The sequence below is a fragment of the Trachemys scripta genome, chromosome 2 (assembly GCF_013100865.1).
Source record: "Trachemys scripta elegans isolate TJP31775 chromosome 2, CAS_Tse_1.0, whole genome shotgun sequence".
NCBI classification, from domain to species: domain Eukaryota; kingdom Metazoa; phylum Chordata; order Testudines; family Emydidae; genus Trachemys; species Trachemys scripta.
In genome coordinates, this window is record NC_048299.1 from 50,048,898 (window position 1) to 50,072,398 (window position 23,501).

The 23,501-nt window shown below is 39.7% G+C and overlaps 1 protein-coding gene across 1 annotated transcript in view; it reads left to right on the top strand.

The window, feature by feature from the left end:
* Positions 1-23,501, top strand: part of PHF14 (PHD finger protein 14) — a gene marked incomplete in the record, with an annotated part of 270,722 nt that overhangs the window by 43,064 nt on the left and 204,157 nt on the right. Inside the window, 5 exon segments of the mRNA XM_034760532.1 lie at positions 9,291-9,402; positions 11,293-11,430; positions 16,226-16,372; positions 20,751-21,021; positions 22,810-22,916. Coding sequence (XP_034616423.1) covers positions 9,291-9,402; positions 11,293-11,430; positions 16,226-16,372; positions 20,751-21,021; positions 22,810-22,916 — 775 coding nt within the window.

Genomic DNA, 23,501 nt, shown 5'->3' on the forward strand with positions numbered 1-23,501 from the left:
TAGTGACTGCTGACTTAAGGGGACCCTCCCAGCTCACTTCTTTTGTTTGATTTCAGAAAATGTCTGCTATGGCAATCTTGGACCCACGGAGGATAGGTCCAGAGCATGAAAGTAAGCAAGCATAGTAACCTCTGTAGCATTTCTAGTTCAAGTAACAAGTAGGGGAAAAAGCTGAAAGGGACATGGAGACATTGTGACGCATATGGAGTTAAAAAAAATTGATTCTCAACCTGTAGGCTGGTCAGTTTTTTTCCTTCCTGAAGAACACAGATGATGTGTAAGAGAACTGTTAGATTCAGTGTGTAAAGTCCCTCATCCCCTTACTCCAGATATTTGTCCGGAAGCGTCAGTCTTCAGTAAGAATGGGTATCATGACTCGATCATAATTAATTTTCTAGATTGTAAGCTCTTTTGGGCAGAGACTGTCCACTACTATTTTTCTATAGTGTGTAGCACAATGGAGCCCAACCTAGTTATGGCCTTTAGGCACTACTGTAGTATAAATATTAAATAACAAAATGCTCCTTCTTCCACCCCCTTCCACCATTTTAGAGGATGTCTAGCTATGTTAGATATCCATCAGTGCTGTGATGTGAAATTACGTATAGGTGAAGCCAAACCTGTTCAATTTCTCTTCACAATCGAGTCAAAATAATTTCTCTTTCTGCTAAGTGAAAGGTGAATAGTTACTTTAATGAAATGCCTACTTTCTCTAAAGAATCTTTTTTTTTTGTCATATCTTCCCGGTTTCATGAACAGAAAGATGGATTTTAAAATCTTCTTTTTTTCTCCAAAAAGTATTGTCCTAGAATATGAAATTTGTCCTGTCCTTGTTTTGGGTTGATTTTTTTTCTTCTTCTTCCCTAATCAACATCTGTCATCATTGCTCCAAGCAAAATGGATGCTAAAGTAACAAGGAAGATTATTCTTCTTTGATTACCCAATTTGTCTTAATTACAAGGTTCTAAAACATGTGCAGCTAAACAAATGAGCAGGAAAATATTTAGAACTGGTATTAAATGCAGCTGAAACTGCCTCAGCTGTGAACTTGACTGACTTCTGTATGTTTTTTAATAAAGATTCAGGTTGGAGTTCGCATATAGGTGGTTGAGGAAATGAGACACTTGTGTGCCAATCACACTGAAATGGCAGTTTAAATCTGTAATACTGTAATACTTGCGTGACATGTACTAAAACATTTTGAGAAGGTCAGTATGAAGCAAGCAGCCAGCTGTTGGGTTTATCATAGATAAACTCCTACAGAGTGCAGCAGCATTTAATACACCAGTGGAGCATGAAAAAACTGTGCAAATTAAATTGAGAAGCAGCTGCTTGTTGAAGATGTGTATCTTTATATTGAACTCTGCAGGGTGCATTTGGGAAGTTGTATTAAAACTTACTATCAAAAATCTTAAACTAAAACGTTGGCTTTTTTTTAAAAAAAAGTAGATAATTGTGAAGATGTGTAACTATTTCTCGACTTCCCCCTATACAAATGTTCTCAGTCTAATGCATCTTAAACCAGTGGTATGGTGCAAAAAAGGAAAACCTATAGAATTCAGAATGCTTTTTGTAACAATAAAACAGGCCTTTTTTTAACATAATCACAAGGTTATGAGACTACTTCTGCATATATCAGATGGCCTTCTATTGAAAAAAGGTGTAACATGACTCTGACACTTGACATACACAAAGAGAGTTTTGACACCCATAAATGACAAACATTTTGAATTGTTTGACATGTACATAGATTAAACAACATAATTTATTTAAGAAAAATACACTGTATAAAAATGAGAACACTTTGCTCCTTATCATGGCTGGTTTTGTGTACTAGTGCAAGAGAGTAGAGTGGGGATCAGCTGCCTGCTAAATGAGTGCACCCTGGTGCTACTTCCTTTGCAATGGAGAATCAGGTTCACAGAGCCTGCTCTAAGTGGGCAGAATTTTGATTCCACATACTCCCTGACGTCCAGTGTCTTGGTGCATGGGGGGGTGGGGGGGGACATACATTGTGATAAGTACAGATGTGTAATAGCTTACTGCCTCTCTGGAACAGTGGGAAAGACTGGAACAGGGAGGAAGTTTTTGAGGCACTGAGTTACAACCCCCATCCTAGCTGCTACAGAAACAGCCTAACAATATGCTGTCTCTTGCTATGGAATAGATTGCAAACTGACGGTTTAGCTCTTTCTTTTAAAATAACAAAAAAGACTAAGTTAAACTTTCTTTTCATTTGCATTGGACCATAATTGTAGTTTATATAAACAAATCATATTAACTAACTCCTGCATGTATAGGCACAGAATCCTAATAAACAGTGGGGAAAAAAACACATTTGTAGCCCCAGAAAACACACTTCTATGCAGTTAATTGGATGAATCATCTTTACAATTTAAAACAAAGTCCCCACTTTTTAAAGTGAATTTCTCAGTTAAAGATAAGGAGAGTGAATTACTTGTTTTTGGATATTAACAATGGTGATGCATTGCTTTAAACAGGATATGCATTTTATACAAATATGTAAATACTTCAGTGACTGAACTACTGTCCAATAAAACATTTCTGTTTGATCACAGTTGTAGTTTCTATTATCTCTGCTTGGTAAATCCTTATGGGTTTAACCAAATGTAATGACTTGTAGGCATTGTTTTCCATTGTTGTACCTTTTAGTGACTTTTATCTTTGATATCAGTGTGACCATAGAATGCTGAACAATGGAGAATGATGAACATAATGTTTGTTAGTCTACTTCTTACACTTCATGTTGACATTTTCACTTGAATTATGATAAAGAGACTTTAATAAACTTATTTATATTTTAGCTGAATTTGCGAGGCCATACACTCAAATTGATGGCATTTCTCTATTTGGATGTAATGTGATAACGTTTGAATGCCACATCTGATCAATTCCAGAATATCATGGAATATTCTCAACCTCAATGGACAGAATCCTATTGATTTTGGTGAAAGTAAGAAAACTGGAAAGGAGGAAATGAGGGGTACGTAGAGCCCCTGACATCTGGTTAGCAGACCCATCGGTTTCAATCAGATCTAAATTATCTATAGATCAAAGAACAATTGATGGCAGCCTTTAACATCTTTCTTCATAACAATAACCCCCATCTCAGCTTCGTCCATGTCTCAGTTGAGTAAAAAAATGTTGACAGCCTGAATGAAAGGAAAAAAAATATATAGATGCAGAGGAAGAGGGGGCACACACAGGCCCTGATATCTGGGAAGTGGGAAGGTGAAATGGAGGGCACAGCCCTTGCATGGGGGGAGAATGGAAGACTGTCATGTGCGGGTGCATGGCAGGTGAGAGAATGTAGGGGATCTTGTCATGAGTCACAAGAAATGGGGGAAGCACAGAGTCATTGACGTGGTGTGGTATAGAGGGAAGGAACAAATAAGGGAGCAAACGGAGCTCTGGCCATTGTGGGAGAGGAGGGAATGGACAAGCACAGATATCCTGACAGTGGGGGGAACTGGGAACATACACAGCCCCTGGCTTAAGAGATGGAGGAAGTGTTGCAGAGAAATTGAAATTGATGGTGATAGGAGCATGGCACATAAGGAACTTGTGGGGGTGGTGGAAATTGAGGGATTCAGGGAGCCCTCGTGTGTGCAAATAGCTTGACCTATAGAAACAAAGATGTGTGTGACCTACTGACATGCTTTGTAGTGTGTAATGTTATCTGCTGGGCAGAAGTCACTGTGATGGTCTAATAGTATTAGGGGCCAAAATGCAGTAGATATCTATACCTCAAGAATGTCCACTTTTCAACTGTGTCTGTATCACATTTCATTTAAGACTCCAGAACCAATACCTGAAACTGCAAGTAACCAAAAAGTAGCCAGTCCAGATTTTGAATATCTGGTGGTGTGCTTGTGTTAAGATACTTGGCTTAAAAGGTGGACTGTTGTCTTCTGTACCAGTTTCTGTGGAGACTTACAGAATACCTCATGTAGTGCACGTTGCAGTAGTCTGATCTTGAAATGCCAAAGGCATGTATGATGATAGTGAGGGTCTACATCTTAGAGAACAGTCTGGAAGTTGACAGTGAGGCAGATGGGGGGGTTGTGGGGGGAAATTGTCCTGTCCCTCTCAGCTCTGTAATTGACTAACAATAGTTGGGAGTTGAAAAAAGACCCCCAAATTGTGAATTTATCTGTCTTTGGTGGAAAGCATTCCCTCAGACCATATCATCTGGTTGCTTCACCCAGGCCTGAGTCATTACCAGACACAGAGAGACACTCAACCATACCCTAGGTGTCAGACAAAATGGAGAGAGAGAGAGCTGTGTCATAAGCATACTGAAAACACTTCATTCCAAGCTTCTTCAGTAACACTTCCAATGCAATCCCTGCAACCTTGAAGGAGGGTTTTGTCTAGTCAACCAGAAGGAAAGTAGCCATAGGTTCTTTAAAGGTTCCTGCCTCTTTTGGGCAGAGAAGGGGTAGATATCACCCAAGCTGACAGCTGCCCAGTGGGGGTCAGGTAAACCATTCACTCCCTGAACACAAGGGTGAGAGAGAATATGCTTGTCCTGTTGGATGGAGCCATCTTATGCCTGGATCAGCAGGTACACCTTGTGGCAGGTATTCAGAAATAAATTGGAGTTGGATGTGGACTTAGGGGAAGGTGTTTCCTAAAGAAGCTGGAGAATGGAGATGGGGCTCCTAATGTCTGATATAGCAAGGAAACAACCCCCTTTTCCCAACCTCTTAACCCTCATAAAAGGCGAGAATGAAGGGGTCCCAGCAGTGGGCTGTTAGGGGGTGGTGTGGTACTTATGGGAGCCTTGACCAAACATGTGGAAATGAGTGAAGATGGAGTGCTGAAATGAGCTATGTTAGTTATTGTCAAATAATTCCCAGAATGAGATAAATCAGTGGTTCTCAACCAGGGGTACGTGTTACCCCTAGAGGTAAACAGAGGTCTTCCAGGGGTTGTATCAACTCATCTAGATTTTTACAACAGGCTACATAAAAGCACTAGCAAAGTCAGTACAAACTAAAATTTCATACAGACAAAATGAGAAAGTAAGCAATTTTTCAGTAGTGCTGTGAATCTTGTATTTTTATGTCTGATTTTGTAAGCAAGTAGTTTTTAAGGGAGGTGAAATTTGGAGGAATGCAAGACAAATCCAACTCCTGAAAGGGGTATAGTAGTCCAGAAAAGTTAAGAATCACTGAGATAAATTAATAAAGTTGCAGCCTAATTAAACCACATCCCTGCATCTTGTCTTTCTTCATGCATGTCTGGGGCAGTGGCCTCATTTGCACATGAAATAGGAAGAGTGATAATACAGAACCCTGCGTAAGAGAGCCTTCAGGACAGAAAAGTGATATCCCCAAACTACCCTTTGGAATTTCTGAGATAAAAGAATGAGGCAACTGTAAGGCAATTCCCATCTACTGAAGAGAATTGAAGAACCTTGTGATTAGTGATATCTAGGACAGCATCAGTATGGAATCTGGTATTTTGTCCATTGTCAGAAAATCATCATCTGTATCATGTTACAGCCAGGTCTGAAGCCTGACTGATATGGCTCAAGGAATTCTCAATCATTTAGGCTGTAGGAGAGTTTAGCTTCCACTTCTCTATTATTTTAACCAAAAATGGAAGGTTAACCACTTGCCTATATTGGCCAGATTGCTGGCGTCAAGTGCTAATTTTTTAGGCAAAGGCAACACAAATATTTCCTTAATTTTTTTTTTGACATTCTGCTCTCGTTAAAGGAGTTGTTCACTGTCTCCACAAGTAAAGGTCTGAGTACTTCCTGTATTACCCTTAATCAGGCAGAAGGAACATGAGTTTTGGCATTCTTAAATCAAATGGACACTGTCCCAGATCTAGGTTTGGAATGAGGGACCCTCTCTCCCCACACACTTTAGTTTAGTTGTAAGCAACACAGCCATACCACCTCCTCATCAATCTATCAGTCCTTTTGCATGGCAGGATGCACTGACTACTAGGAATCAACTGCACCAGAAACAGCCTTGCATTATTATCCAGTGAACCTTCAGTGATGCATGGAATGCTGCAAACCTCATCCATAATTAAATAATAGCTGTTGCTAACTTTTATTAAGTAACCGTGCATTAATCAACACTTATTAATGTGGAGAGGAAAGATGGTCCAGTGATGAGGATACTGGCCTACAGGACTTGAGAGACCAATGTTCAAGACCTTCCTGTACCACAAACTTCCTTTGTGACCCTTGGCAACACAGTCTCTTCACGCTTCAGTTCCCCATCTAAATGCAAGTGGCCACTCATATTATTAGTGGGTGTTTGAATTATAAATTAACCTCTAGTTTGTATGTGCTAGCACACATCGTTCTGCCAGACTTTTGATTAGATACTATTACTGTTAGCTCTGCCTGGAGAGCTATGACAGATAAAACTGACTTATTACATTTCCGGTTAACTGATGCTCCATTTTCAGACAAGAAACATGCAGTACCAAGGTCACTTGTATTCAGGGGAGAAATCCCTCTCCTGAGCACTGGAGTGTAATACTGTGCCTGATCTTTCATCATTCTTCTGCTACGGTAGCTCACACACTCCTGGATGAGAGCACTTATTTGCCCTTTACCATGCTAGGGAGCTGAAAACTACGCTCTTATAGAGTGGAAGCATTGGTGGGAAAGAGAGTCTGATACACCAAGTAAACTCAGGAGTCCTTCACTGCCCCTGCCTACCTCCTTCTTCACTTGATTATAGATCTTGGACCTGGTTCAACAGATTATTCTCTGGCTTGTTCAGAGTTGCTGCAACTATATGTTAGCTTGGCCTGATTTCCTCTCCTTTCAGTGACCATGGAGCAGCATTGCAGACTTGTGGTGATGAAGTTCACATCTCAACATCTGGAGGGTGGTTTACAATGCCTTGCCTTCCTTGATACAGAGACTGTTCTCTGGTTACAGAACCTGGACATTGAACTCTGATGTATACATATGAGAGGAGGAGTTGCACATCCATACAGTGGAGATAGTAGTACTTCTCTATGTTACAACGGTGTTGTGAGGATAAATAAGTTATAATTTTTAAGGGTCTCAGATGCTTCCGTGATTGGGGACCTAACATAGCATGAAGCAAAAACCTATATCTCTGTCCATACTCTCTCATCCAAGAAATAATCTGTAAACTCAATGGCACCAAGACTCCATGCTTTCTTCTAGAGACATCTCATACGTTGGCTCTCCATACCTATTGCAACAGGAATCAAGGACCTGAAGCACCTTGACGGGTCAAATCAAAAACAGCATTAGCTGATTGCTTAAAAGTACACCTCTACCTCGATATAACGCTGTCCTCAGGAGCCAAAAAATCTTACCGCATTATAGGTGAAACCGCGTTATATTGAACTTTCTTTAATCCGCCGGAGTGTGCAGCCCCGCCCCCCCTGGAGCACTGCTTTACCGCGTTATATCAGAATTCGTGTTCTATGGGGTCGCGTTATATCGGGATAGAGGTGTACTGATGTTCCATTGTGACTGCTTCCATGTGATATTTCAGCTTTTTACAACCAGCTGTTTCAGTTCTAGAGCTGTTCAGATGAAGGTTGTAAGGATTTTTGGAAAGGGAATTTTTTCCTCTCCACTGTCTCTGTGCTTCAAAGTCACTGAGCTTTTTTTTTGGCCACAGTTATGAAGAAATTCACCTTCCAACATAGACCAAACCTAGATAATTTCAACTCAAATGGTGAAGATTTCAGAAAGCTTTAAGTGGATTAAAACATGAGTTTAGATTGAAATGCACATAGAGACTTAATTCTAGCAGTTGCTGCCACAATTACTATCATTCATATAACTAAAGTTTTAACTACATTATTTAAATATTTCAAAGGTAGTCATTGGCACAATGTGATCACATTATTTCTTTAAATATATGTCCAAATTTTCTTTTTTCTCTCTCTATTTTTTTCAAGCTTACCTGTCAAGTATGTTGTAATTTATTGTGAAGTCTTGCATCTTAGTTTTGCATAACTATCCAGAGATCTTTTTGACAAGAGACACCAATAATTTTTTTTAGTGATGCTTGAAAGTTTTATCATACAGCAGATTTTTTTTTTAGAATTACTAGAGCACTGGACATATTGCCAGGAACATTGGTTGTTCCCTTCGTAAAGGACCAAATTTCAAAACTGCGTACAGAGGGATATTCGAAGGGAAGGTATATTAACATTCCTAGTCTTTGTCAAAAAATACATTTATTTCATTCTTAATTAAATCCAAGAGGTTATCACGTGATCTCAAATTGGGAAAAATCATCTGTATACATTGTTGGAGGTAATTTTTGCCATGTTCACATATTAGTCATCTAATGTTCTCAAAATCATGGTTTTTCCATTTTATCATCTAGTCTTTCATTGATCAACCCCAGAAAGGGCTCTCGTGATTATCTAGTCTGACCTGTGTAATGCAGACCATCAGACTTCCCTGAATTAATTCCTGTTTGAGCTGTTTATAAGACCAGTGTTGTACCTTAATATTTGATACTGCAAAATGGAATATACCAGCTATGATAGTAGCTGGCTCTTGAAAAGTAACACACACTGTGATTTGATGTTTCATTTAAAAAAAAAAAAAAACTGGCTTTAAAAAAAAAACATTGATGAAGTGGTGGTTCTTTCTTAACATTCAAATAATTTTAGGCTTAGTACTGCTAGTGCCTTTTTAACTCCCTTGCAGGAATTAGAAGGTCTAGTGAGTTCTGTTCTGTGTTTGTTTGCATTATCATGTGGCAGATCATTCAGAGTATGTAAACAAAACCAGAAAAAGAAGAGAAACCACCTCTGACAAAGTGGTTGGCAAAGCGACTTTTTGTCTGCCTGTTTTTGGGAGCAGCTTCCCTTCATTCTCCACAAGAGAGTCAGCATACAAATCGTGCAATGTTTGAGCCAGACTATACTCGGGGGAGAGAGAGGTAATGCTTGTGGTTTTTACTGAACTTGTATTTGACAATGAGCCACATAAAGAAAGCTGCTACCAACACTTGGGCTAGAAAAAGTCAAAACAAATTTAAAAAAAAAAAACCTAAGATGATAGGAGGGAGGAACCAGAGGCTTGTGGATGGGCCATTCACCTGTGAGTCAATAGGCTTGCTTTCCTGTTTCTGACACCCTTGGTTTTCTATGACTCATTTTCCTTATCTATAAATGTGAATGATATTTTCAATCCATTGTAATGTACTTGAGATCTGCAAATGAAGAGTGCAATACAAGAGCAAAATGTTGTTGTTCTTGATGATAATGGCTTAATTTTTCTGCTGTTGTAGGTGGGTCCACATTGTTTGTGCCCTCTATGTTCCAGGAGTGGCATTTGGAGATATTGACAAGCTGCGGCCAGTAACGCTTACCGAAATGAACTATTCTAAGTATGGTGCCAAGGTAAGACTAGAAGAGAAATGTTTACCTAGGTATAGTTTTATTTTCTCTACATATATGGCATAGCATATCTTATTAGCTTTTTGTAATTCTGTTTCTGCAACAAATGTAACAAGATTCAGGGCTGGAAATGCAATAAAATCAGAAGTATGCATCCTCTTTTGTCTTTTCTTTTGTTTCTCATTCTCTTCCCCCTCTCTCTTTCTGGAGACACTCATTACCTCCTTGTTATGTGTGTTAATGGCAGTCTGCCAAAGTATGAATGTAGAGAGTTGAGGAATGTATGGGAGTATGAATGAAAAATGTACTCCCCATCCCCAAATGGACTTTTATGTGAAGTATAATTGTTCTTAGTCCAGTTCATAGGAGGATGTATGTACATAGCACTCAAATTACCATTACAACTGGCACAAAATGACACTCAATAGAGACCAAAGGATTTCTGGTAGATGGCTCATTGGTTTTCTTATGTCCAAATGTTGTTTCTCTAGCTGTCAGGCCATGTGGGGAAGATTTTGCTGTTGCTTCTCTTGTTGTACCCATTTGGTGCATGTAAAATTTGAGTCCCAAGGCTATCAATGTGGGACTTTTCATGAGTACTAAATTAACCACCAACAAAAAAGACTTTTATGCCAGGATGACTGAAGAGCAGCTTGTGTATTGGAAGTGGCTCTCCAGCATGCCTATTATGAGTCTTCCAAAACATTCAGCACTGTTATAGAAGTGTCCAAGTGGGCAACCTCTGTACAGCAGCTATTCTACATAATAGCTAGGTTTTTTGTTGTCATTACTGATTAATAGGGGCAGAAGTAGTAATTTGGGCACATCATAAGCTTTAAAAGGGATTATAGGATAAGCAATGCTCTTCACAGGTGGGCAGAGTAAGTGACCCAAGGCAGTGCAATATGTTGGCAAAATAAAACACTAACCCTATCACAATAGAGACTGAGTCTCAGTTTCTAATGAAAATATGGATAATCATTTTATATTCTGCCTATCTGAATTCCCTCTGGAGCTCCAGTTTTATATAGTTTAATGCAGTATTCTTCTTCATTTCATGACTAAACAGTTGTATAGTGTTGTGTGTTGCTGTGTTTTCACAGCTTCTCCCCAACCTGGAATATATTGCATTTTTGGGTGAGGTGATTCTGATTTTATCTGTATAGCAGGGGTCGGCAACGTTCGGCACGCGACTCGCCAGGGTAAACACCCTGGCGGGCTGGGCCAGTTTATTTACCTGCTGACGCGGCAGGTTCGGCCGATCCCGGCCCCCACTGGCCGCGGTTTGCCATCCCGGGCCAATGGGGGCAGCGAGAAGCGGCGCGGGCGAATGATGTGCTTACCCTGGCGAGCCGCGTGCCGAACGTTGCCGACCCCTGTGTATAGTTTATAAAGTTGCTAATGCAATTGGATCCTTCCCAAATAAGGATTACTGTGCTGATTTTATTACTATTATGATTATTGCTTACATGTTAGCCAGATGATCATTTGTTTAAATCTATTATGTTTAATTTCTTCTTAATTTTAACAGGGCATGTTTAGTCACTTAAAACAAAGTAATGTGCAGAGTCTAAGTTGAAACCTACCAGTGCAAGAAAACAAGAAGATCCAGCATTATTATTTCAAGTCTTTTTGTACTATACCTGTTAAAAGGGAATATAGGAATAAAAAAAGAAGTTTGGAGAATCCCAGTTTAGATAGCTAGCCTTAGCTGTATTGCTATACCTCATGAGATTAAATCTATCCATTAGTAACATTTAACAGACTTTGTGTGTCTGTATAGAAGACATCTAAATTCTTTCATTTATGCAAAAAAAAATAATTAAAAATAGAATGTCGAATCTTTATTGTAGTGTTTACTCTGTAGTTAATTTTGCCATTTTTCTGTGTTAGGAATGCAGTTTTTGTGAAGACCCTCGTTTTGCCAGAACTGGTGTTTGCATTAGTTGTGATGCTGGCATGTGTAGAGCTTATTTCCATGTGACCTGTGCTCAGAAAGAAGGCCTGTTGTCAGAAGCAGCAGCTGAAGAGGTATATGTGTGATGCAACTTCTTTAGAAAAACATAAAATGGAAATGTCCTAACAAAAGCATGTGGAAGCTTATTGTGTTTTTTTTTTTTTCCTGTACCAAGATATGCTTTTCACAGGAAGTTGTTTCAAGCTGGCCTAGCCCAAATTTAAATTAGGACAGCTTAAGGCCTGCTCTGATTTATGATAGCTAGTTATTGTCTCTAAGGAATCATACACTAGCTAATGACTGTATTAGAGGAGCTCCTCCTATCCCACTCCCCATCTTACCACTTCTTTCTCCTGAAATGCCCCTAATTAAGATGTGGGTGCATTGTTGTAGGAGTTTGCTTTGTCAGCTTCATTCCAGTTTAGAATCTCCCTCTGCTTTGCTCAGTTTCCAGCTGTAGCCAGATTACATCCCCTTTGTGCTGTGCAAATGGGGCCCTGGTTCTCGTCAAATGTTTTTGCATACATCTTTTTTCAATATTATCATTAAATTGTGTCATAAATAAGTAACTTTCATTGTATTAATATGATACTTCTTGATTGTCATTCTGAGTTTTTGTAAATTACCATTAATTGCACCAGTTAAAATACTTACATTTAAATTCCATATTCCTTACATATTCACTCATGGTACCAGTTTTCTTCTTGATAATAAGAATAAAGCAATCCAAATGACAAGATTTTGCATAAGGGCTGACTTATTCAATGGAAATACCTTGTAAGTGTCTAGTGGTCTGTCCTACTTGCAAAGTTCAAGTTTAGCAAGTTGTATTCATCTTTGCATATAGTAAATGCGACAGAAAGTAAATTGTGTATAGGTGAGTGAGAGGGACACGCACACAACAGTGCACACTGACATGCAGGCTTTGTTGTCATTCATTATCTACATTGGAATCACTGTCTTTCTTATTTCTGAAGGAACGGGCCACTCAGACCATTAGTAATTCTCTGTCAGAACTGTTCATAAAAAATAAATTTCACCTACAAGATGAAGTGCTGGAAAGATAAACATGGTGCCTTCAGCTAAACAGTGATGGCTCTACTAGATGGGGTTTAATATTGATTCTTTAAGGAGCTCATGTTGTGAATTCCCATCATTGTATGTGTTTGCCATGCTTTTCACCTAAAAACATTGCATATCTTTAAACAACCGCAAACAAAATATTTTGTAATCAAGGCCTTGGAATCACATAACTCAGAATTGTTAATTTAAATTCTTATGGAGGTAAGCTCTGTGTCACGTATATTCCCCTATCTTGAAATCTGAATATACGGAGTATATTTTTAAATCAAACTTGCAAAATTTTACTTGCCTCTGGTGAGTAAGTGGGTGGGCTTTTGTTGGACAGGCAAGTAAAATATTTAATTTGTTATGAGAGAGTCAGTGGATTTTTGTGCCTGGTTAGTAAATTTTACTGACAATTATTCATATAGAAAGTGTGCTGGAAATTAAAAAGAGAAAGTAAACTGAGATATATTGATCCACCTTTGTCTGAGGCAGTCTTACTCAGCTTGTAGACTGTATACACGAGGTAAATGAATTGATAAAGTAGTTCAGCTATAAGAATGTGAAAATTTAGCAAGCGACGAATGAAAAATAGAAGAACATACAAAAGATTGCCGTTGCTTAGGCCATACAAAAACTACTATGAAGAAGTCAAAAGGAAAACAATGCTATTTGAAAAATGTATTTGGAAAACAAGATATAATAATGAGCTCTTTCACTTAATGCAGAATCAGGTGTGTGTCTTTTTCCCAAAATGTCCCTTTCTTTGGAAATTTTGATCTGTTGGAGGAATATTGAGCATAATGTGATTGCTGCCCAGAGAAACAATATGGAGAGACCAATGCATACATTATATATGTAACATATATGTAAGGACTCCCTGCCTGTCTCTTCTGGAACAATCAAATATTCTAGTGAGCTGCTGGGGCAAAAGAGAGGCGAGTGTTTCTTGGAACTGTCCAAACAGCAACCAGGAGCACTTTGTGATTACAGAAGGAGTCAAAGAGGGCAGGTTTTTATAACTATTTAGTATTAAAATATACCAGTAATCGTATATTTGTTTGTGAACAGGCATGGAGGAAAAAAACCAACCTTGGATACATAAAAATAACTTCCATCACTTCAATATAGAAAAATGACAACTCTCCCATCCCATCTTCATGTGCAGTAATACACTGCTCTAAATGCTTTCCTTATGTGCTTTATTGTAATTGTTACCTGTTGGTACAACACTTGTCATTGGAAGTTGTCCCTTTTTCCCTGGGTTAACTTGCAGAAATGTAAATTCATTTGTTCATTCAAAAAAAAACACAAAACTTTGGAGATCATTAGAGACTGTTAAAAAGTACATGGAGAATGTATTGCTTTGTTGTACGGCACGAGGGAGCTGTATTAGAGAACGAGGAGGTGCTTGCAGTGTTGTTTTGTCCTGTGCTGTATTTGCTGGGACCTGCTTCAGTGCTCCTTAACTCTGATTATTTAAAAAAATAACAAAAAAAGCAAACAAACAAAAAATAATTCATGAACTAATTAGCATATTGGGTAGCACTGACCCTCCGTAACATTTTAAAATACGGTGTCTACTGAAACCTTCAATTGAGGCCTTTAACTAAAACAAATCTTTAACTTCTAAGGTTAGACTTTTCAATTTGGCTTCAACTTGTTCTCTGAAACTGAACCCTCATTATTTTCACACGCAATTTTGAAAATTAGTCTCTTCTGTGTGCAAATAATGGAATTTAGACTTTGAGCTACATGAGTTATGGGAACAATTAAATATATCTTTTAATTCTATTTGCAATTCTGGGTGGAAATAATTGCTAGTACAATTTTAGTATCCTCTTTTGATATAAGAAACCGAATTTTTGTAACAAATTATGTTGTTTTCATAAACTATATGATAGCTAGTCTAAAAAAGAAACTTTTCAGCTTAAAAAAACAAAAGCAAAATTTCTATGTGGTCACTTTTAAACAAGTTTAAACCTGGCTTCCATTGATTTAGCTTAAGTCAGTTCCTTACTGAATTACACTAAATCAATATACACAATCTTAAAATCTGTTTAAGAGTGTACAGATGTGGGCTTGCATCAATTTAACAAAATTGGTTTTAAACAGGCCTTTAGTTAAACCGATTCAAACCCTGACTGTGTTGCTCTACAAGACCCATCTATATGAAACATAGAATCGTAGAAATGTAGAGCTGGAAGAGACCTCGAGAAGTCATCAAGTCTAGCCTTCTGCGCTGTGCCAGGACCAAGTAAACCCCTAGATCATCCCTGGCAGGTGTTTGTCCAACTTGTTTTTAAAGGTTTCCAATGATGGGGACTCCATGACCTCCATTGGAACCCTATTCCATAGCTTGGCTACCCTTATACTTAGAAAATTTTACTTAATATCTAAATCTTTCTGCAGATTAAGCCCATTACTTCTTGTCCTACCTTCAGTGGACATGGAGAACAGTTGATCACCGTCCTCGTATATAATAGCCTTTAAGGTATTGGAAGACTATTACCAGGTCACCCCTCAGTCTTCTTTTCTGAAGACTAACCATACCCAGTTTTTTCAACCTTTCCTCCTACGTCAAGTTTTATAAACCGTTTATCATTTTTGTTGCTCTCCACTGGACTCTTTCCAATTTGTCCACATTCTTCCTAAATTGTGGTGCCCAGAATTGGACATGGTCCTCCAGCGGGAGTCTCACCAGCATTGAGTAGAGCGGGACTGTTACCTTGCTGTGTCTTACATACAACACTCCTGTTAATACAGCCCAGAATCATAATCAGCTTTTTTTGCAGCTGCATCACATGAACGACTCATACTCAGTTTGTGGTCACTGTAACCCCAGATCCTTTTCAGCAGTACTACCATCTAGACAGTTATTCCCCATTTTGTAGTTGTGCATTTGATTTTTTCCTTCCTAAGGGAAGTACTTTGCATTTGGCTTTATTGAATTTTATCTTGTTGAATTCAGACCAATTCTCCAATTTGTTAAGGTCATTTTGAATGTTAAACCTGTCCTCCAAAGTGCTTGCAACCCCTCTCAGGTTGGTGTCATCTGCAGATTTTTATAAGCATACTCTGTACTCCATTATCCAAGTTATTAATGAAAATATTGAAGATTACCAGAACCAGGACTGACCCCACTAGATGCACTGTCCCAACTTGACAGCAAACCATTGATAACTACCCTTAAAGTAAGGTCTTTCAACCAGTTGTGCACTCCCTTTATAGTAAATTTATCTAGACCACATTTTCCTAGTTTGGTTACAAGAATGTCATGTGGAACCCTGTCAAAAGCCTAACTAAAATCAAGGTATATCATGTCTACTGCTTTTCCCCATCCACCAGGTCAGTAATCCTATCAAAGAAGGAAATTAAGTTGGTTTGGCATGATTTGTTCTTGACAAATCCATGCTGACTATTCCTTATAACCCTATTCTCCAGGTGCTCACAAATTGATTGTCTAATAATTTACTCCAATATCTTTCCAAATATTGTAGTTAGGCTGACTGGTCTGTAATTCCCCGGGTTCTCCTTGTTCCCCTTTTAAAAAATAAAACCCTAGGATTATTAAAAAAAATAGTTCCCTAGGATTAATTTAATCAGGCCCTGCTGACTTGAATACATCTAACTTATCTAAATATTCTTTAACCTGTTCTTTTCCTATTTTGGCTTGTATTCCTTCCCCTTAGATGTCAATGTTAATTGTGGTATACATGAAATGCTGGCTTTATGTTCCTCTATATCATTTTTCTAACTAGATTTTCCCTCCCTTCTTTTCCACCTCTTTTCTTGCTGAAACAGGACATAGCAGATCCTTTTTTTGCTTATTGTAAACAGCATGCGGACCGGTTAGACAGAAAATGGAAACGGAAGAACTACTTGGCTTTACAGTCTTATTGTAAAATGTCCCTGCAGGAAAGAGAGAAACAGCTCTCGCCAGAAGCGCAGGTATTGTACCCGTGCCAAAGCTGCATGTGTGTTAATCATCAATGTTAAATGAGAAGAGGGGGGGAAGAGGAAGGTGGAATTACGGTGGTTGAAAATGAAATTTGGACTACATTGATGGCATATGGTCAATTAATATGGCAGTGAATTATCTTTAGATTGGATTCCCTAAGAGTGAATGACCCCATAATATAATCCTTGAAAAGGTGCACATGCAGGCATCTGAATGGAAATAATCCTGATTAGTTTATATAATTCTCTATTATACCAGGGTAATTTATCATTCTTTTTTAATTCCATAGTTGCGTTTATTTTACTTCTAATCTTTATTTCAAGATTCTAAAAAAATAAAAATCAGTCAAAGCAGCCAGGATTTTAGATATTTTGCTATGTGTATGTTAGAAGCAAGTTCCACCTTCTCCCTTAGTTATTACAAGGAGCTAGTAGCAAAGCCTACGGTTAAGTTTGCCTGAACACTTTATAATATAAGACCCCTATTTTCAGTTGCTTGTATGTTTTAGTCCTTTAGGCTGAAATTTTCCATGCTGTGTGTCTGCCTTAGGGTGTGTGGGTGTGTGTGTGTGTGTGTGTGTGTGTATACCATTTCAGTAAAAGTGATTCAGCTATTTCTCAGAATGAGGTTAGGTAAAATCTGTTTTGCCCATGCTAAATTATTTCATTAATTAAATTGAGAAGCTCTGGTGCCTGTGGTTTGAAGAAGGGACTTGAACTTTAGCAAGTGAGTTGTCCTGGTGTCAATAGGTTTTTTGCCAGCCTCCTGAAAATCCACCAAAATTTGAAAATGTATAATCCTCTAAAAAATTTCAGTTTCCATATACTCAGTGGATGATAGTTTTAAAACAAAACACTCAGAAGGTTCCATTTGTACTGGGCATGCCCCCAGACCCGGGCTAAGTAGGATTTTACCTGCAGTTTTTCCTCCCAACTATCAGGGGCTGCTGTGACACCAGAGACAAGAATTGAGAGGAGGGAGACTGACTCTGTGTTTCAAGGTCAGGGGGAGCAGAGACTGACTGTGAGGCAGAAAAGTGACTGAGAGAAACTGTGAGGGGATAAGGATGATGGTGACAGAGGCAAGCTGTGGATCTACATAATAGTGGCAGAAATGATGGACATGGGAAAAAAAAAAAGGCTCTGTAACCAATGCCTAAATTGTAAAGGTCTTTGCTGTGAATCCCATAGACTGTATGGCCAGAAGGGACCGTCATGATCATCTACTCTGACCTCCTGCACATTGCAGGCCACGGAACCTCACCCATCCACTCCTGTAATAGACCTGTACTCTCTGGAGGACTTACTAACATCCTCAAATCATTATTTAAAGATGTCAAGTTAGAGAGAGTGCACTATTTACACTAGTTTAAAACTGCAAATGACCCAGGCTGCAGAGGAAGGCAAAAAAAACCCCAGGATCTCTGCCAATCTGACTGCGGGAAAATTCTTTTCACAACCCCAAATATGGTGGTCAGTTGGACCCTGAGCATTACAACAACCCAGCAGCCAGACACCAGGAAAGAATTCCCTGTAGTAACTCAGAGTCCTCCCCGGCCATTGGAGTGATTTGCTACTAACAGTCACAGATATATCATTGAAGTCCTGGGTCAAGATTTAAAAAAATGGGTGCCTAAAATTAGGCTCCTAAATCTTTATTTATGCACCTAAATTAATGGCCTGATTTCCAAGAGAGCTGAGCACTGCCATGTTTAGAAGACTGAGTGAGTGTACAGATTGTTCTCATCCCTGTACCCGAATAGAAATTATAAATGTTTCTTGTTCTTGCCATCATTCTATATTTCCAGTCTCTCTAGATTAATGGTGTTAAATTTGTGTTAATACATGTTCTGTCATGAGTGCTGAATTATCCATTTATTTAGGGGCCCCATTTAGGGGCCATCACTTTAATTAGTGAAGCTAAATATCACATTTAAAGACAAAGACTAATTTAAAAAGTATATGTGTTGGTGAAACTTTCCCCTCCATGTGTCCCTCCATGTCTAGCCACTGCTCCTCCTTCTTGTGAATGTTTCCTCTTTTCCCCTACCCACTTGCCCAACTTTGGGCATCCTCAGCCTCCCTCTCTTTTTTTCTCTCCCTAGTAGCGATAAGTTACTTTGTAGTTTTTACTGCACGGAGCTATACGACTACTAGGGACCGTACCAAATTCACGGTCCATTTTGATTAATTTCATGGCCAGAGGGTTTTAAAATTGGTTAATTTCATGTTTTCAAATGTTTATATCTGAAATTTTACAGTGTTGTAACTGTGGGAGGTTCTGACCCAAAAGAGAGTCGTGGGGGGTTGCAAAGCTGTTGTAGGGGGGAGTCGCTGTTTTTGTACCCTCTATTCTGCTCTGCCTTCAGAATTGGGCTCTGAAGGTTGCAGCCGTGGAGCTTCCTGCAGCTGGGAGAGGATCGAGGAGGTAGGTCTGATCTCCTCCATGCTGCTCGGAGTGCCCCAGCTGGGAGCTTCTAGCTGCTAGTCCGGGCTGGGACAGGACATCCTCTTCCCCTGTATGGCTGCTCTGGGGGGGAAGTGAGATCCATGGCTGCACTGCGGTTCTGAAGGTAGCGCAACCACGGAGCTTCCTGCAGCTGGGGGAGGTATCCACATGTGGGTCTGACCCCCGCCCCCAGAGCAGCTGTGCAGGGGAAGAGGAAGTCCTGTCTCTCCTCAGCCTGGCTGGGACTAGCAGCTAGGATCCCCTTGTGCAGGTACTCCTAGCAGCACAGGGGAGATCAGATCCAGGAATCTGCCCCAGCTACAGGAATCTGGACTCTGAGGCAGTGCATCTGAGGAGCTTCCTGCAGGAGGTACCTGGAGGTGAGTCTGATCAAAATCACCCAGCAGGCTAGGGCAGAGCCAGGAATAGAACCCAGATCTCTGAAGTTCCAGTCCAGTGCTCTATCCACTGTGTCACGACACTTTCTCTGCCTCATGGTTGACCCCTTGCCTCAATTTCCCTTATGGTGAAAACTATGGTGCCTTGTCATCACTAGGATTTACATTGGGATAGCAAATGTGTGTTAGTTATTCCAGAGTAAAAACACATCTTTTTAAACATTGAAGACAAAATCTGTCTCTGGGGGATTGAGGCCTGGATGAGAGTGAGAGAATAGTGGTTCAGCTGGGAAGGAGCCTATTCTGTCTCATCTCTGAGGCATTGTGATGCTGCCTCCTCTATGAAAACAGCTGAGGGGAGGGGAAGGCAGAAAGAAAAAGGAGAGGCCTCAGGTGCCTGTGTCAAATCAAGCATGACCTCCCTACTCAGTCTGTCCACTCCAGTTCACTTCTGGGTCCTTTGTGCTATGGGCTGGAGAAGAGAGTCCTTGGGCTGGATTCAGCCTACAAACCAGATGTTTGACATCCTGCTCCAGATCATGCTGGTCATAAGCTAGTAAGTTGAACTGCTGAGTTAACTGGTATTCCTCAAATGTAGCATGTATATGCACATGTTTTTGCCTTTCTCTCACATGTAAGGGTATCTCATATCGTGTGTTGGGGAAGTTGGATTAATGCTCTGTAGTCTAACTTCCTCTTCATGCAGGTGAGTATACAAGCTGTAACTGGTACTCAGCTGGATTCATGCCTGTCATAGTTTTTATGCTAGTGTTATTGTCTTCCACTGCAAAGACTTTCTGCAGGCACTATTTTCCAATTACATGTAACAACTTGATCGTCTGGCGTTGGTCTCCCAGACGTCCAAAATATACAGATGCCGTCAGCAATATATACAGTGCGTCTCTCTTGCTTTTGTTTGTGAATTTCCTTAATGTCAGCTAGTGTATAAAGAGGTATGTGTGGACAGTGCTATAACTGGGAAAGGAGTTCCTGCAAAAGAGGGTTCTAGACTTGGCATAAGTGTCAGCCAGCAGGTTTAGATGGGCATTTATGCCAGCAGTATACTTTCATCTTAATCTGTTTTCTGATACCTAAGCCAAGAGTTTTACCCATTGTGTGAGCATAGGCTGTTCCACCTACTTATGTTGTTAGACATGCCAGCAGATTGCCAGAAGACCACTTACGTTAATAGTCTTGTTGAAGGTGGTATTCCCAGAAAGACAGTTCTGAATATTACTCCGTTTGACTTCACAAATCTAAGGTTAAGAAAATACACTGTCAGTTAACTATAAATGTCAAAGTAAAATCAAATGATATTCATACTGTATGTGGTTTTGCCTGTTGAGATATCACATCCTAAAGCATTAAAAAATGCTGGATTAAATTGTGCATTTTTTCTTATTGAAAGTAGTGTCTAGTGTACATGTAGTCTAAAGGAAGGTTAAGTTTACTAGAAAAAGTGATTTGGATTCCATTTTACACCATTTTATTCTGTTTTGATTTTCTGGGAATTTGATTGTAGGCCCGAATCAATGCCAGACTGCAGCAGTATCGTGCCAAGGCAGAATTAGCTCGTACCACCAGGCCTCAGGCATGGGTTCCCAGGGAGAAGCTGCCACGACCACTCACTAGCAGTGCTTCAGCCATACGTAAGCTGATGCGCAAAGCTGAATTAATGGGAATTAGTACAGACATCTTCCCAGTGGACACTTCAGATACCAGTTCCAGTGTGGATGGAAGGAGAAAACATAAGCAACCGGCTCTGACTGCTGATTTTGTGAATTATTATCTTGGTAAGGATGAGAATATGAAATTTAAGTTTCTTAAACCGTATAGACCGGGGTCGGCAACTTGCGGCACGCGTGCCAAAGGTGACATGTGAGCTGATTTTTAGTGCCACTCTGCTGCCAGCTGGGGTCCCGGCCGCCGGCCCTGCTCAGCCCATTGCCGGCCTGAATGGACGGAACCCCGGGCCAACAGCTGGCTGAGCGGGGCCTGCGGCCGGGACCCCGTCTGGCAGGGGCCGGTGGATGGATCCCCAGACCATCTAGGGTTCTGTCCGCTGGCCCCTGTAAATGTAAAATGTATTACTGGCACATGAAACCCTAAATTAATTAAGACTTGGCACACCACTTCTCAGGGGTTGGCAGCCCCTGATATAGACAATGCTCCACACCTATTGACTTTGTGTTATACGATGTTTTGAAGAAAACATTTGACTAATTATAGAAAGAGAGAGGAGAGGGTTTGGTTAAAGTAACAGAGTATGCTCGTGTGTGTGTGTGTGCGTGAGTGTGTGTGTGTGTGTGTGTGTATATATATATATATATATATATATATATAAATTATAAGAAAAAAAAATTATATAATTTTTTTTTCTTATAATTATTAGAGAAAAAGCTATTATTGCTCATTCAAATGAATGCAGAGTTCACACTCAGTATCTCAATATGCTAAAGTAAGTTAAGGTGCCTTTTTAAACATATCTCTCTTTTGTAAACTAAATTCCTTCAAACATAAACAGCAGGGAATATGTTTTTGTTGACAGGCCTGTAAGGGTAGATATTTGTCACCTTTTTTGTTTTGTCCTCTTTGAAGTCAGGTGGAAGAGCATCTCTCTCCCCCTCTGAACATCCCTAGCAAAATCTTGAGCGCTGTGTCTTTAGGTCCTCAGTACTCTGTTTCCATCTTAGAAGGGCATGCTGTTGTGATTGATGTCAGCTGGTTTAGCTTGAGATGACCAAACAGTTATCTCACTCTGACTTTGCCCATGCAGCAAAAGTATGTGGCAGTGAAGCTGGGAGGTTCAAAATTTTTTAAAAAAAGATTTGATGTGGGTTAACTGCATCTAGAAACGGGAAACAAAAATAAAAAAATTAGCAAATTGAAAAAAAAATCTGTTTTGGGTATTTTTTTTTAAAGGGCTAGGTTCGAGGAGGTAGACTTCGTGATGATGCCTTATCATTTTTATCCCAGTGATTAGGGCAGTCACACCACAGACGCACACCGGTATATTCCCCTAGCCCGTGGCCCAGGTAATATAATGCAATGGGGCAGACTCAAGTTCTGATACCTTCTCCATATCAGCAGAGAGGGGAATTGAATCTGCATGTCCCACATCCTGGGTGAGGGCTCTAATCACTTGATCAAAAGTTATAAGGAGGGCTCTGGCAATCACCTCCATCTCAGCACTACCTTTTCTGGACATTTTGAGAATGGCATCCAAGTACTGAAAAGAAAAATGGTCCAAAACTACTCACAAATGTGTGTCATATTCAGGAATAGTTTTGGGATAACCAAAACTGCATTTTTTGCAAATAAACTATTCATCAAAAATACTTTTCCCAGGTCTACATGGTGGGGAGTGCTTGTATTCCATCAGTCTCATAGATCATTTAACAGGACAGTGGCCTGTAATTTGATCATCTCTCTCTCTCCCTCTCTCTCTCGTAGTAGTTTTACATTTTAAGATTTTTTTAACTTGGTGCTTAAATGTGTAACACTTATTCCATGTGTCAACAATGTGGCACACTTGAACAAATACAACTAAAGCTAGAAAGGACTGGATTTTCTTTAAACAGAGAGAAACATGCGCATGATTCAGATCCAAGAAAATATGGCTGAACAGAAGAATATTAAGGATAAACTAGAAAATGAGCAAGAAAAACTTCATGTGGAATATAACAAGGTAAGAAAAGCAGTGAATACAACTGTGCTAAGCATTGGTGTGTTGTTAACTGATAGAATTTTGCTTTTCAAAGGCATTTCTTAGAGATGTGGAAAACTGCTATTTAAAGGGGGAGTACTAGGATAAAAATGTTACTTAATTTAAAATGTGAAGGTAAGATATATTTTATCACAACTATAGTGAATTTCTAAAATCTAAGTTGGGTACTGATCCTTCACATAGAGCCTCATTAACAGGGCTCCACGTGAGCACAGAGGCCCTCTTGCCTGGAACTAGTTGAAAGATTTGGGCCTTACTTTTTACCATTTTTGCTGTTTGTGTGCACTTAGTTTGGACAAAGCAACAGAGGGTCCTGTGGCACCTTTGAGACTAACAGAAGTATTGGGAGCATAAGCTTTCGTGGGTAAGAACCTCACTTCTTCAGATGCAAGTAATGGAAATCTCTAGAGGCAGGTATATATCAGTGTGGAGATAACGAGGTTAGTTCAATCAGGGAGGGTGAGGTGCTCTGCTAGCAGTTGAGGTGTGAACACCAAGGGAGGAGAAACTGTTTCTGTAGTTGGATAGCCATTCACAGTCTTTGTT